Source organism: Triticum dicoccoides, chromosome 1B (genome assembly GCF_002162155.2).
Source record: "Triticum dicoccoides isolate Atlit2015 ecotype Zavitan chromosome 1B, WEW_v2.0, whole genome shotgun sequence".
In the NCBI taxonomy this organism is placed as follows: Eukaryota; Viridiplantae; Streptophyta; class Magnoliopsida; order Poales; family Poaceae; genus Triticum; species Triticum dicoccoides.
This window is the reverse complement of record NC_041381.1, coordinates 13,835,581-13,852,364: the sequence shown is the minus strand read 5'-3', so window position 1 is coordinate 13,852,364 and position 16,784 is coordinate 13,835,581. Positions and strand designations below refer to the sequence as shown.

The following is a 16,784-nucleotide window of genomic DNA, read 5'->3' as shown; positions in this document are numbered from 1 at the left end:
GCGCGGCGATGGCGACGGGGTCGGGGCCGGCAGGGGCGGCGGGCGCGGACACGATGTCGGGGCAGTGGCTCGACGGCGGCGACGGCGAGGTGGACCAGCCTGACGGCGTCGGGGCAGGGCTCGGCGGCGAGGGCGACGAGGAGCAGAAGGCGTCGGGGCGAGAAGAACCAGATGGATTTTGGCGAAAACTGCTAAGTGCTGTATATATACGAAGGGCATTGGTCCCGGTTCGTGACTCCAACCGGGACTAATGCCCCCCTTTAGTCCCGGTTGGTGCCACCAACCGGGACCAAAGGCCGCCGGTTCCCGCCCTTTGGGCTGCTGAAAAAGGGGGGACTAATGCCCCCCCTTTAGTCCCGGTTGGTGCCACCAACCGGGACCAAAGGCCTCTGTGCTGCCCGCGTCGGGGCCAAAGTTTAGTCCCACCTCACTAGTCGAGAGGGGCGCGCAATGGTTTATAAGCCCCACTGCCGCACCCCTCTCGAGCTCCTCTCCACCGCAGGCTTTCGGGCCTACTTGCTATTGCTTTGCCTGATGGGCCTTCTGGGCCTACTGCGGGCCTGAGTCCTGGCCCATAGTAGGGTTTCTAGTCGTATTCAGGCCGTGGGGGCCCAGTAGGAGGCATTTTTTTGTTTTTTTGTTTTCTTTACTTATTGTTGCTACATTTATTTATTTTCAAGTTTTTTTCTTTTGTTTTCTGCATTATTTGTTTTCTTTTGTTTTTTGCTTTATTTTTTAATTGTTTTTGCTTTTAGTTTTAGGAAAATTATAAACTTTCTGTTAGTGCCATTAGTTTTCAAATTTGATAACACTTTTTTTGTTTTTTTGTTTTCTTTCTTGCTTTATTTATTTTATTTTGTTTCTACTTACAACAAAATACTTATTGTTGTTTTTTTCTTTTGTTTTCTGCATTATTTATTTTATTTTGTTTTTTGCTTTATTTTTTAATTGTTTTTGCTTTTAGTTTTAGGAAAATTATAAACTTTCTGTTAGTGCCATTAGTTTTCAAATTTGAAAACACTTTTTTTGTTTTTTTGATTTCTTTCTTGCTTTATTTATTTTATTTTGGTTCTACTTACAACAAAATACTTATTGTTGCTATTTTTAATTATTACGAGGGCCGAACCATAAGACATTAAAGCATTTCAAATGAACTCTGAAAAAGTTGAAAGTTGGCATGGTATCATAAATTGACCCACATAGCATGTGCATGTACAAAACAGACAATGGTATCATACTCGTCAGTTACAAAGTTGGCATGGTATCATCATAATAGTTGCGGGAGAAAGTCTTCACTTTTTCTTCGCTTGTGTCATTTGCTTATTGCACCGTAACCATGGATAATCTTTATCGTCTATCAGGATGCTGGGGTCAGCCTTGACTTTGAAGGGAGGAATTTCATGAAACTTTTCATAATCTGCAGACATGTCTGTCTTGTCCTCCACTCCCACGATGTCCCTTTTTCCTGAAAGAACTATGTGGCGCTTTGGCTCATCGTATGATGTATTCTCTTCCTTATCTTTTCTCTTTCCCGGTCTGGTAGACATGTCCTTCACATAGATAACCTGTGCCATATCATTGGCTAGGACGAACGGTTCGTCAGTGTACCCAAGATTTTTCAGATCCACTATTGTCATTCCGTACTATGGGTCTACCTGTACCCCGCCTCCTGACAGATTGACCCATTTGCACTTAAACAAAGGGACCTTAAAATCTACTCCGTAGTCAAGTTCCCATATGTCCACTATGTAACCATAATATGTGTCCTTTCCCCTCTCGGTTGTTGCATCAAAGCAGACACCGCTGTTTTGGTTGGTGCTCTTTTGATCTTGGTCAATCGTGTAAAATGTATTCCCATTTATCTCGTATCCTTTCCAAATCAATACAGTCAAAGATGGTCCCCTGGACAACAAGTACAGCTTAGCATAAACAGTGTTGTCACTTCTGATACGTGCTTCCAACCAACTGCTAAAATTCCTGATGTGTTCACATGTAATCCAGTCGTCGCACTGCTCCGGGTGTTTGGAGCGCAGACTGTTCTTGTGTTCATCGACATACGGGGTCACCAAGGTAGAGTTCTGTAGAACTGTGTAGTGTGCTCAAGACCAAGAATATCCGTCCCTGCATATTATTGAGTCCCTTCCAAGCGTGCCTTTTCCAGTCAGTCTCCCCTCATACCGCGATTTAGGGAGACCTATCTTCTTAAGGCCAGGAATGAAGTCAACACAAAACCCGATGACATCCTCTGTTTGATGGCCCATGGAGATGCTTCCTTCTGGCCTAGCGCGGTTACGGACATATTTCTTTAGGACTCCCATGAACCTCTCAAAGGGGTACATATTATGTAGAAATACGGGGCCCAGAATGACAATCTCGTCAACTAGATGAACTAGGACGTGCGTCATGATATTGAAGAAGGATGGTGGGAACACCAGCTCGAAACTAACAAGACATTGCACCACATCACTCCTTAGCCTTGGTATGATTTCTGGATCGATCACCTTCTGAGAGATTGCATTGAGGAATGCACATAGCTTCACAATGTCTAATCGGACGTTTTTCGGTAGAAGCCCCCTCAATGCAACCGGAAGCAGTTGCGTCATAATCACGTGGCAGTCATGAGACTTTAGGTTCTGAAACTTTTTCTCTGCCATATTTATTAGTCCTTTTATATTAGACGAGAAGCCAGTCGGGACCTTCATACTAAGAAGGCATTCAAAGAAGATTTCCTTCTCTTCTTTGGTAAGAGCATAGCTGGCAGGACCTTCATACTGCTTTGGAGGCATGCCGTCTTTTTCGTGCAAACGTTGTAGGTCCTCCCGTGCCTCAGCTGTATCTTTTGTCTTCCCATACACGCCCAAGAAGCCTAGTAGATTCACGCAAAGGTTCTTCGTCACGTGCATCACGTCGATCGAAGAGCGGACCTCTAGGTCTTTCCAGTAGGGTAGGTCCCAAAATATAGATTTCTTCTTCCACATGGGTGCGTGTCCCCCAGCGTCACTCAGAACAGCTAGTGCGCTGGGACCCTTTCCAAAGATTACGTGTAAATCATTGACCATAGCAAGTACGTGATCACCGGTACGCATGGCGGGCTTCTTGCGGTGATCTGCCTCGCCTTTGAAATGCTTGCCTTTCTTTCGACATTGATGGTTGGTCGGAAGAAATCGACGATGGCTCAGGTACACATTCTTCCTGCAGCTTGCCAGGTATATACTATCGGTGTCAAGTAAGCAGTGCGTGCATGCGTGGTATCCCTTGTTTGCCTGTCCTGAAAGGTTACTGACAGCCGGCCAATCGTTGATGGTCACGAACAGCAACGCCTTTAGGTTAAATTCCTCCTGTTTGTGCTCATGCCACGTACGTACACCGTTTCCATTCCACAGCTGTAAAAGTTCTTCAACTAATGTCCTTAGGTACACATCAATGTCGTTGCCGGGTTGCTTAGGGCCTTGGATGAGAACTGGCATGATAATGAACTTCCGCTTCATGCACATCCAAGGAGGAAGGTTATACATACATAGAGTCACGGGCCAGGTGCTGTGATTGCTGCTCTTCTCCCCGAAAGGATTAATGCCATCCGTGCTTAAAGCAAACCATACGTTCCTTGGCTCACTTGCAAACTCATCCCAGTACTTTCTCTCGATTTTTCTCCACTGCGACCCGTCAGCGGGTGCTCTCAACTTCCCGTCTTTCTTACGGTCCTCACTGTGCCATCGCATCAACTTGGCATGCTCTCCATTTCTGAATAGACGTTTCAACCGTGGTATTATAGGAGCATACCACATCACCTTCGCAGGAACCCTCTTCCTGGGGGGCTCGCCGTCAACATCACCAGGGTCATCTTGTCTGATCTTATACCGTAATGCACTGCATACCGGGCATGCGTTCAGATCCTTGTACGCACCGCGGAAGAGGATGCAGTCATTAGGGCATGCATGTATCTTCTGCACCTCCAATCCTAGAGGGCATACGACCTTCTTTGTTGCGTATATACTGTCGGGCAATTCGTTATCCTTTGTAAGCTTCTTCTTCAATATTTTCAGTAGCTTCTCAAATCCTTTGTCAGGCACCGCATTCTCTGTCTTCCACTGCAGCAATTCCAGTACGGTACCGAGCTTTGTGTTGCCATCTTCGCAATTGGTGTACAACCCTTTTTTGTGGTCCTCTAACATGCGATCGAACTTCAGCTTCTCCTTTTGACTTTCGCATTGCGTCCTTGCATCTACAATGACCTGACGGAGATCATCATCATCGGGCACATCGTCTGGTTCCTCTTGATCTTCAGCAGCTTCGCCCGTTGCAGCATCATCGTGCACATCGTCTGGTTCCTCTTGATCTTCAGTAGCATCACCGTATTCAGGGGGCACATAGTTGTCATCGTACTCTTCTTCTTCGCCGTCTTCCATCATAACCCCTATTTCTCCGTACCTCGTCCAAACATTATAGTGTGGCATGAAACCCTTGTAAAGCAGGTGGGTGTGGAGGATTTTCCGGTCAGAGTAAGACTTCGTATTCCCACATATAGGGCATGGACAACACATAAAACCATTCTGCTTGTTTTCCTCAGCCACTTCGAGAAAATCATGCACGCCCTTAATGTACTTGGAGGTGTGTCTTGAACTGTACATCCATTGCCGGTTCATCTGCGTGCATTATATATAATTAAGTGTGTCAAAAATCATTACAGAACATCATGAATAGATAATTAAGTGATCAAATTAATAGAAGTTCATCACCACATTAAAACCAAAGTACATACATAGTTCTCATATAACAACATAAAGCTCTGCAGAGCATCTAAATTAATTAAACCATACACTGAAACTATGTAAAACATTTCAATGCGAAAACAAATGCGATCATAATCGCAACCAATGTAACAACTGATCCAACGGCATAATGATACCAAGCCTCGGTATGAATGGCATAGTTTCTAATCTTTCTAATCTTCAAGCGCATTGCATCCATCTTGATCTTGTGATCATCGACGACATCCGCAACATGCAACTCCAATATCATCTTCTCCTCTCAATTTTACTAATTTTTTCCTTCAACAAATTGTTTTCTTCTTCAACTAAATTTAACCTCTCGACAATAGGGTCGATTGGAATTTCTGGTTCAACAACCTCCTAGATAAATAAAATCTATGTCACGTTGGTCGGCATAATTATCATAAACAATAAATGAACCAATAGTTATGAAAAGATAATATATACCACATCTGAATCATAGACAGGACAAGGGCCGACGGGGGCGGATACCAAAACCATCGCACTATATAAGATGCAATAATAAAAGTAAGAAAATTATACAAGTATCTATATAAATATACAAGTAAGATTTTTTTTCCTTTCAGAAAGAAGATAAGAACAAGAGGCTCACCACGGTGGTGCCGGCGACGAGATCGGCGCGGGCGATCGACGGCGGTGAAGACAGGGACGGGACGTGACGGACCGCTAAACCTAGACAAATATTGAGGAAAATGGAGCTTGGAGGTCGAGCTTGGAGAGGAGAAAGCTTAAGTAGTGTGGCTCGGGCATTCCATCGAACACCTCGTATGCATAGGAGGTGAGCTAGAGCACCACAAAGCTCTCCCCTCGCCGGCCACGAAAAACAGAGCACTGGGAGTGCTCTGCTCGCGGGCGAGGGGTAGATATAGGCAATTAATTGGTCCCGGTTCGTGCCACGAACCGGAACTAAAGGGCAGCCTTTGGTCCCGGTTCACTCCACCAACCGGGACCAATGGTTGTGGGCCAGGAGCGAGGCGCATTGGTCCCGGTTCGTCCCACCAACCGGAACCAATAGGTCCAGCCGAACCGGGACCAATGGCCCAGGTGGCCCGGCCGGCCCCCAGGGCTCACGAACCGGGTCCTATGCCCCCATTGGTCCCGGTTCTGGATTGAACCGGGACTAAAGGGCTGACCCGGCCTGGACCATTGCCCCCTTTTCTACTAGTGTTACAACCCTTTCTGACTACATTTGTTAATTTTCATGCATTTACTGATTATTTTGAGCTATAAGACCATAAAATTGAAAAGCATTTGAAATGAACTCTGAAACCAAAGTACATACATAGTTCTCCAGAGCATTAAAACCAAAGTACATACATAGTTCTCATTGAACAACATATAGCTTTCTAGAGCATCTAATTAAACCATACATTGAAATTATGTAAAACATTTCAATGCAACAACAAATGCGATCATAATAGCAACCAAGGTAACAACTGATCCAACTGCATAATGATACCAAGCCTCGGTATGAATGGCATATTTTCTAATCTTTTTAATCTTCAACTGCATTGCATCCATCTTGATCTTGTAATCATCCACGACATCCGCAACATGCAACTCCAATATCATCTTCTCCTCCTCAATTTTTCTTATTTTTTCCTTCAAGTAATTGTTTTCTTCTTCAATTAAATTTAACCTCTCGACAATAGGGTCGGTTGGAATTTCCGGTTCAACAACCTCCTAGATAAGTAAAATCCATGTCACATTGGTCGGCATAATTGTCATAAACAATAAATGAACCAAATAGTTATGAAAAGATAATATATACCACATCTGAATCATAGGCAGGACAAGGACCGACGGGGGCAGATACCAAAACCATCACACTATATAATAACAAGGAATAATAAAAGTAAGAAAATTAGACACGTATCTATCTGAAGTCTGAATTTTTTTCTTTCAGAAAGAAGATAAGAACAAGAGGCTCACCACGGTGGTGCCGGCGACGAGATCGACGCGGGCGATCGACGGCGGTGAAGACGGGGCGGGGACGGGGCGTGACGGACCGCTAAATCTAGACAAATCTCGTTGAAAATGGAGCTCGGAGGTCGAGTTTCGAGAGGAGAAAGCTTAACTAGTGTGGCTCGGGCATTTCCTCGAACACCTCATGTGCATACGAGGTGAACTAGAGCACCCAAATGCCCTCACCTCGCCGGCTTGACAAAACAGAGCACTCTGGAGTGCTCTGCCACGACGGTGGGTATATATAGGCAAGTTATTTGTCTCGGTTCGTGGCATGAAGCGGGACTAAAGCCCGCCCTTCTGTCCCGGTTCAAGCCACGAACCGGGACCAACGGTCCCGGTTCATGGCTTGATCCTGGACAAATGGTTCCATACGAACCGGGACAAATGCCCACGAGGCCCCGGTCGGCCCCTTGGGCTCACGAACCGGGTCTAATACACCCCATGGGTCCCGGTTCTTGAAGAACCGGGACTAATGGGCTGGCCAGGCCCGAACATTAGCCATGTTTTCTACTAGTGGGAGTATCATATACTAGTATCATGCATATAATACTAGTGTATGATACTACATTCATAGTAGTAGTGCATAGTACCATAGATTAGTATTATAGATGGTCTCATTTATTGCCATGCAAGACACACAGTAGCATAATATTTATTATGATACGGTATCTACCTATGTTACTATAACCCTCTCTCCCTCTTCTTTAATTGTATGCCGCATAAGCATGTTCGTGAGTCCCAAGTGCATGATACCGGTTACGTTACCTCCACTTTGGCCAGCCAAGTATACGAGCATGGAGATGAATTGTCTCATTAATTAATCAAGGCTGTCCTTGGTTTGTCCTCACGCTCCATCGGCTTCAGCCACGGTCACACAGATTGGTACTATAGCAAACATGTGTGGACGGGATGGGTAGTGCATGCATCAAGAATGGTAGCTGTCTTTTCACACGCATCAATCAGTTCATTGTTGTGTCAAGATCTAGGGAGTATATTTGTAGATCAACAACACGGCACGCGCGCCTACGCCAGCTAAGTAACGCTGCACGACAGACATAGTTTTGAGGTCGTTTAATATTGAATCATTCCAGAAATGTGAGTCTTATTTACTTTGGAAAAAAAGACTATGATAGCTCCCAGAAGATATCTATCACAGACGAGTTTATGCAGACAATTATGTGTGATGCACCATACTAACGCAATCGTTTGTGTGGATTTCATTGTGTGGGATGCTATTCACATCTCAACGATTCCCACACAATTGTGTCTGATAGCTCCCCAGATCGTACACGAGCACTTTTGCTCCGAAGGAGCTATCGCCGACAATTTATCTGGATCGTGTCGGATGGACCCCTATTGCTCAAGTTAGCAAGACGACGGTTTAAAACTGTGTCATCAAAAGGGGGAAAAATCGTTTTGCACAGGACACGTCTGCACTAGTTCATGCTCTTTGTCTATCTATGTGCGATGTGCGGTCTTAATAGACATGATCTTCAGTAGTGCACAGTGGTGCAGTTCTTTTTCTGATAGATGTTGTTTCTCTTTTTCCTAGGGTTTGCGAGTACTTTAATAGGCTCCTTCTCTTGATCTCCGAGGCAAGATCATTTTTTTATTCATAGATCAAACTAATCTAAGAAAACGTAGTGTTTTCTCGACTTAAATTCTTGATTCCACAACCCCACCTCCTCATTAGGACCAACAACAATTCGAATGAGCAAGGGTGTGGATAGCTAAATTTGTTGCCTTTTGGAGGCCATCAAATACATGATGTGTTGGGAAAACAAGGTTGAGTAGGTCCGGGGTCCTACGACAATACTATATGATGTCGTGAGAGAACAAGGTTGGGTTGGTCAGGGGTCCTATGACAATATATGATGTGTTGAGTAACTATCTCTTGCACTTCATCATCAAACCACCATGGAATACCGTAAGCTTCTAGAAATTTGAATCAAATGTCTAAGAAGATAGTAAGCTTCCGGCGACCGAAGCGAGAACCGCCTCACATATTGAAGCATATGTCTAGCAGTGTGTCCTCGGCTGAAGAACATAGCAATACGTCAGAAATGGAGGCCCGGCCGATCAAACTAAATAGTAGTAGTCGCAACTGGGGTGTTGAGACTTGAGAGATATCGTGTTCAACTTCATGACCATTGTGTCATGCAGTTGAATTGATATATACCCTCCCGGAGAAGTCGGAGATACAAAACAATAGTATTGAAACACTTAGTTTTTTTACATGAGAGAATTTTTGATCTATTCATCTTGGATCATCGCGGTACAATGAACAACGTAAATAATAAAAAATTTATCCAGATCCGTAGACCACTTAGCGACAACTACAAACACTGAAGCAAGCCGAAGGCGCGACGCCGTCATCTCCCCTACCCTACTAGAGCCGAGCAAATCTTGTTGTAGTAGATAGTCGGAAAGTCGTCGTGTTAAGGCCCCGTAGGACCAACGCAGCCGAACAACAACCGCCGCCGATGAAGAGTAGTGTAGATTGGAAGGATCCAACCTGAATACACACAGACGTAGATGAACTACGACCAGAATAACCAAAGACAGATCCACCGAAGACACATATCCACACGCCCACAGACGATTCTAGACACATCATCGGGACAGGGGCATGGCGAGGAGAACCTTATTCCATCTTCAGGGAGCCGTCGTCGTCTCATCTTTCTGAGCAGAACACAAACCCTAATAAAATTCAAAGAAACACCTGTAAACAAAGCCCTCCCGCCTGCAAGGGCCGGGATCCACTACGCCTCCGTGGCCCTAGGGCACCGGAAACGAGGTGGACCGGCGGCGGCACCGGCGGGAGGCAGAAGAACCCAGTCTTTTCTAAGAGAAGGAGGCAGGGAAACAAATCGGACCACATCTGTTGGGAAATTAACCATGACGAAGAGAACAGACACATTGAAATCTCAATTCCATTATATATACATGGATGTCGGAGAAGCACCCGGGTTCGCCAAATCTTATTAACAAAATCTCAATGTACGAACTATCACTCCGCCATGGCCCTAGAATCTTCTAGAAGTCACACGCATGTAGGAGAATTAATTATGACACTATGCATATATACTCCTCAGTCTTCACACGAGCAGAATGCATTACCAATTGTGGCGGTATCTTCTAGAAGTCATGCGCGTGTAAGAGTAAGTATAATAAGGTGACATAAACAGGCTTTAAGTATTTAAATAATATATCTTTACTTAGTTGAAGGAGAGAGAAGAAGAGAGAGAAGGAAAGCGATGAATTAATTATGACACTATGCATGTATACTACTCAGTCTTCACTACGAGCAGAATGCATTACCAATTCTGGCGGTATCTTCTAGAAGTCACGCGCGTATAAGAATAAGTACAATAAGATGCCATAAACATGCTTTAAGTATTCTTTACTTAGTTAAAGGAGAGAGAAGAAGAGAGAGAAGGAAAGCGAGCTGTAGAAGTTAGAGCGTGATTGGTTTGATGCGAAAAATTAGCATGTCAACATTTGAGAAATGTCTTTCGCAAAACAAAACAAAAACATTTGACAAATGTCAAATATTGGCTAGTGCCTGGTTGGTTACCATGTTACATGCCAACCTCACAAGAAGTTGTCAATTTTTGGGAACTTTTGATATTGCCAATTGTTGGCTTGCCAATTATTAGCAATGCCAAATCTTGGCATCAAACCAATTGTCCTCTAAGAGCCAGCTATAGCACGAGCCTAAAGACACTTTATGAGATTGTAAGGTGTGTAAACCATTAGTAAAGTAGCATTCCCTTTCTGAATATAAGACCTTTTGAAGATTTCAGTAAGGAGTACATACGGATGTATATATGCATATTTTAGAGTGTAAATTCACTCATCTTACTTCATATGTAGTCCATACTAAAATCTCTGAAAGGTCTTATATTTAGGAACGAAGTGAGTACATATTTAAATTTTATTATTATACATGTCGGTTATTAGGTTGGCTATAGATGGCATGCCAGCTCTTTATAGCCGAGTGTTGCCTCTATTATTAACCATGCGTTAAGTAGGACAACAAATTATGGGCCAGCAAGCATACCAACATGGGGACAAAAATTGTCGCTTTCATCAAGCAGGCTGTCCTTGGTTTGTCCCCGTGCTCCAGCGGTTTCAGGCACAGTCGCACAGATTGGTACAACGAGCATTTGTGGGACGGAATTAGATCACTGATGTGTGTAGATCAAGGCAACATGCAGACCAACAACACAGCACGCACGCCTATGCCACCGAACTACTAATACGGACATGGTTCGTTGTTTTCCAGCTGGAGAGAGGAGCATGTCAACAACACTGCACGCGCGCCTGCGCCAGCTAACAAATATAAGGCCGTCCGTCGGCTTCATCAGGCAAAGCTTAGCCATAGCAATCATGTGTTGACTGCACGGATGGGTGCCTGCCTGCATGAGTGGGACGGTGATAGCTAGGGTTGGAATTCGAACTGAGTCGAGCCAGCTCGGCTCGACTCGCTAGAGCTCGTTTCGTTAACGATCTAGCTCGATTCGATTCGTTATTATAACAAGCTCAAATTCAAAATTTGCTCGACTCGTATAACTCGCGAGCTGCCTCGTTCAGCTTGTTAAGCTCGTTAAAGATATGAACATAAAACCCTTAAATATTTAAAAAATAATTATGTATACTTTAAATATATATATATATATATATATATATATATATATATATATATATATATCACTAAACAATAGTAATTTCCCTGCAACACATGAATTTCCTATGCGGCTCGGCCTTCAACGGCTAGGCCTTGTGTTGTGCGCCTGGGCCATAGGGTGCTGAGTGACTGATTTTTTTTGTATTGGGAGTGGCTGATCTTTTGTACCGAGTCTAACAAGTTACACGAGCACACGAGTTTAACTTGGTCTATAAACGATCTTAAACTAAAGCTTGGCCCGACTCGTTATTCTTCGAGTTCGAGTCGATTCGAGCCGAGTCACGAGCTACTCGTTTAGCTCGCGAGCTTCGAACTACAAAAATACGAAATGAAAAAATACCAAAAAAATCTCAGAATTATTCAAAATGCAAAAATACAAAAAAAATCATGAAATTTCAATTTTTCAAAAACCAGTCTCACTGGAGCTCGGCATCCAAAAGGGATTTTTGATTTAAGTAGTGATTTAAAATGTCATACATTTATTTACAGAGGTAGTACTTTGTAAGTATAACGTCTTACTCTATCGGAATTGTTAATTTTAACTAGTGTCGACTCGTTTGTCGAATGTATTTTATCAGGAACTCGTCAAACAAGAGAGTCCTGATAAAAGCACTCGGCAAAAATTCAACACTGGGCAAATCTGTCGTTTCCTTAGTGTTATTTAAACTCGGCAAAGATTTTCTTCTTTCTTTCCCTTTCTTTATTTTTATTTCATTCAATTTTTTTGCTTCCTTAATTCATCAAATGAAGCTTACTAGTTTCATCTCAAACTTAAACTTTTTGGGTGGTTCATGTGTATTTAAGTCATTTAATGCATTCTAGAGATTTAGTTAATATAATAAAACAGCATGTGCATGAAAAATGGGCAAAATTGGGTTGAACATTGCTATTTTTGTTTTTTTCGAGATTAACATTCCTATTTGTGTTAATTAGTCTATGTTTAGGCCTTATCCAGTAAAAGAAAAGGAATTCCAAATATCTAAGTGTCAAGGCTCAACCCAAAACATGAAGGTTATTTTTTTTAATTCCAAAAGTACAAACGAAGTGTGGAAAACAGTAAAGCATGAATGATGTTGTTAGAGCATTACTAGTAGAGCCCTCAAACCCTTAAACCCCTAAAAATAACTGCTTTTTAACAGTTTCGCGGAAAAAACGCCATAGACTAGAACCTCTAAACCCTCAAACCCGTAAAAAAATTTAGAGGTCCAATCCTCAAACCAGTTTACAATCCGTAGAAGTACGGGTCGAGAGGAAAATCGCCACCCCCCCAACCCGCACTCGCTCGCTCGCTCCTCGCTCGCGCAGGAGCCAACTGCTCCTCCTCTCGGCCTCCTTCTCCGGCCATGGAGGGCCCCGCCGCCGCCGCGCCTGTCCCGGCCGCCTCGCCCGCCCCGGCCGCCTCGCCCGCCATGGGCGCCGCGCCTGCCCCGGCCCCCGCCCCCGCCCCGCGCTGCTCACTACAGGCACCGACCCACGAGCAACGGGTGCCGGACGGGGCATGCGAGGCGTTTGCGGCCATGCGCGCCGCCGGGGCCGCGCCCGACAGGTTCCTCCTTCCGCAGGTGCTCCGGGCCTGCGCCGGCGCGGACGCGCCCCGCCTTGCCGCCGCAGCGCACGCGCTCGCCGCCAAGGGCGGGACCGCTCTCGTGGGCGCCTACGCCAACGCCGGGGGGCTGGGCGAGGCCTTCCAGCTCGATGCAGGCCAGTGGCGTGCGGCCTGACGTGATTGCGTGGAACACCCTCGTCTCCGGCTTCGCGAGAAATGGTGATATTGGTGTTGCGCTCGATCTATTTGACGAAATGCGACTGAGGAGTGTCAAGCCACGGGTCAGTTCTTGGAACTGCATCATCTCTGTGTGCAAAATGCACGCTATGATGAGGCTTTGGGCATCTTCCTGGAGATGTGCGAGACTGAGATGCCCGATGCAGTCACTATTGCTAGTATACTCATGGTCGGCTCCGGGATGATCTAGTAGAGCACCACTGGCAGTTGGATGGGCGGCGCATTGGCCCATGATGTATCTTTGTTTTACTTTTCTATGTCCTGTTTGATTCGAACAATTAGTGTAATTTACTCAAACATTGTTGTAATAATTTGAATGATTATTGTTTTATTCGGTGTTGTAATAATAACTAGAATGATTATTGTTTTATGTCAATTGTGATGGAATTTGTGATATGTCATATGATGAAATGTGATGAAATGTGTGATATATGAAATGACAGTTTTAAAGGTTGGGGTTGAGGCAAAGACTAGAACCCTCAAATCCAACCCTTAAAGCAGTTTACGGATTGGGTTTGAGGGTTCTAGTCTTTGACCCTGTTTTTCAACCCTTAAAAGTGTCAAAAACTGGCATTTCTCAACCCTTAAAACTGCTATAAGGGTTTGAGAGTTTGAGGGTTCTACTAGTAATGCTCTTATATGGCCCCTAAAGGTTGTGGTAAAAATGTGAAGAGGTTTCGCAAAAATTGTAACATAATCTACTGAGAAAGCAGACAATATCGTAGGAAGAATCGAGAGGGAATGGGTCAAGTTTGAAGACGAAATGACATATTTTTTCTCTGTTGGTCTTAAATTTTTTTCTGCACTTAACATACATCATTACATGTTCCATGTAAACATTCGGCATTTTTCCGGTTTGTTTGCTATATTGAAGTCATTTAGTGACTTTTTTCTAGCAACTTAGTGAATATAGTTAAATTTTTAATTCCAAGTACTTGCAAAATTGTCAAAAATAGGCTCGAAATCATATTTGTATTCTTAAGTCTATGTAACTATGTTTTGTTCTTATCAAGGAAACAGAGAGGAATTCCAAACTCAGTGTGGCAAGACTCATCCCAAATGTAAAGGGTGAAGTGCAATGTAGATCGCCGAACTATTTCAGAAGTGTCAACTAGGTCCTCGAACTATTCAAAGTGCAAAGAGTGTGCCATTCAGATTCAAAATCAGTTCAACACAAAAGTAATCCAAGACTATATTTTGCCTGGTGTGACACACTTACTCTACTTGGAGAACGTAAATGATAATTTCCATGGTTTGACAACCATCCTTCAAATAGTTGAAGGACCTCACTCTTTACATGTATACACTGTAGGAGCAGTTCTACTGTTTGCATGTGAACCACAATTCCCAATACTCGGGCTAGCAAGCTTGACATGGCATTGTTGGCAAGCGGCAAACCACCACATTCGCCAGTCTCTGCAGTATATAATAAGCAGAAGAGCGGCGGCCGGATAGCTTCTGTGGCTGCACGTGGTACGTGTCGAACACCATGGCAGCGGTGCCGCACGTCGTGGTGATCACCTTCCCCTTCGCCTCCCACGCGGTGAAGCTGTTCCGCCTGGCGCGCGCCCTGGCCGCGGCCGATCCGGCCGCCACCTTCTCCTTCCTCTCCACTGCCGGCTCCATCGCGCAGCTGCAGGAGAAGAACCAGGACGCCCTCGAGGGGAACCTACGCTTTGTCGAGGTGCCGGACGGGTTAATGTCGCCGAGCTCCGGTGGCGCCGCACCGGTTCCTCCGCCGAACCATATGGCGCGTCTGGGGCTCTTCATCGCCGCCGCTGAGGCTGGCGGGGTGAAGGTGGCGCTGGAGACGGCTCGCATTGCTGCCGGCGGTGTCAGGGTCACCTGTGTCGTCGGGGACGCATTCGTCTGGATGGCCGCCGAGGCTGCCGCTGGGGTGGGGGCGCCATGGGTTCCGGTCTGGACCGGCGGTCCGAGCGCGCTCCTTGCGCACCTCCAAGGTGACGCGCTGCGCGACGACATCGGCGACAAAGGTACGCACGCACGGCACGATCGATCATCTATGGATGCATTCATGCCATGGACGGAAGCTTCTTCTTACCTGAGACGAATGCTTGTGAAATAAATGCAGCGGCGAGCCGGGCGGACGAGCTTCTGACCGCGCACCCGGGCCTCGGAAGCTACCGCGTCCGGGACCTCCCCGACGGCTGCGTGTTCGGCGAGATGCACCTGCCAATCGTCGCCCTCTTCCGTCGCGTGGCCGACCAGCTGCTCGTTCCCCGCGCCGCCACCGCGGTGGCCTTGAACACCTTCCCGGGACTCCTCCCGGACGACGTCACCGCCGCTCTCGCCGCGGAGCTCCCGGAGGTCCTCCCCATCGGCCCCTTCCACCTTCTCCCAGTCCCCGGCGACGACAACGCCAACGCGGCCGACCCGCACGGATGCCTGGCCTGGCTCGACGGCCACCCGGCCCACGCCGTCGCCTACGCCAGCTTCGGCACGGTCGTCACCGCCGTGGTCGGAGGGCAGGAGGAGCTGCGCGAGCTCGCGGCCGGGCTGGAGGCGTCGGACGCGCCGTTCCTCTGGTCGCTGCCCAAGGAGTACTGGCCGCTGCTCCCGCCTGGGTTCCTGGACCTCGAGCGCAGCAAGGTGGTGCCGTGGGCGCCGCAGGCGGCCGTGCTGCGGCACGCGTCGGTGGGCGGCTTCGTGACGCATGCCGGGTGGGCGTCGGTGCTGGAGGGCGTGGCCGGCGGCGTGCCCATGGCGTGCCGTCCCTTCTTCAGCGACCAGAGGATGAACGCGAGGATGGTGGCGCACGTCTGGGGTTTCGGCACGGTCTTCGAGCAGCCCATGACGCGCGCGACCGTGGCGGAGGCCGTGTCGTCGCTGCTCGCCGGCGACCAGGGCACCCGGATGCGGGAGAGGCGGGACATGGCGGCCACCGCGTTCGCGGCCGACGGCGGCAGCAGGAAGAATTTGGATAAGCTTCTCAACATAGTCTGTCCACCACAAGATCAAAGCTGTGATCATGTCCACGAAGCAGCAGAGGTGACGAGATGCGCATCGACGACACATGATCATCTGCTTGGTGCTAGCACCTTAGCGCACACATGATCATTTTTGTGGGCAGCACGATGAAATTCGCACTTAAACTATTTAAAATTATCATGCGTTGTCATCGAGTGCAACCAAACCGACCACTACTGACAAGAACCTCTAGTCCAAAGTATTAGAGCTGCTCCACCCTGTCGACCCATTTCATCCGAGACACAAGAGTCGACCCAACGCGCCGACCCAAACGGATGCTCGTCCACTTTTCTTCCGCGGGGCGACCCATTCCAGGCCCAAATTTGGACAATATTTGCATTGGCACGGACACGAGGCGGACGTGCACGACGCCCGCTTACTCCTCCCCCGACCCGCCAGTCGATGGCACATAGGCCATTCTCTCCTCCCATCGACAGCAAACACCCGGCCGCCCTACCCCGTCCCGGCCCACATACCTCCCCCTGCAGCACGCCACCTTCCAACATCGCCACCACCACCGCCTCGCCACCAGGCTACTGCAGCTTCCCCCGACATCGTCGCCAAC

General features: G+C 46.8%; 1 protein-coding gene across 1 annotated transcript; it reads left to right on the top strand.

Moving 5' to 3' along the window:
* The first annotated feature begins 14,676 nt into the window (after positions 1–14,676).
* Positions 14,677–16,370, top strand: LOC119316086 (anthocyanidin 3-O-glucosyltransferase-like). The gene is made up of 2 exons (XM_037590459.1): positions 14,677–15,225; positions 15,324–16,370. The coding sequence occupies exons 1-2, from the start codon at positions 14,721–14,723 to the stop codon at positions 16,304–16,306; spliced, it is 1,488 nt and encodes a 495-aa protein (XP_037446356.1). The 5' UTR covers positions 14,677–14,720; the 3' UTR covers positions 16,307–16,370.
* The last annotated feature ends 414 nt before the right edge of the window (positions 16,371–16,784 follow it).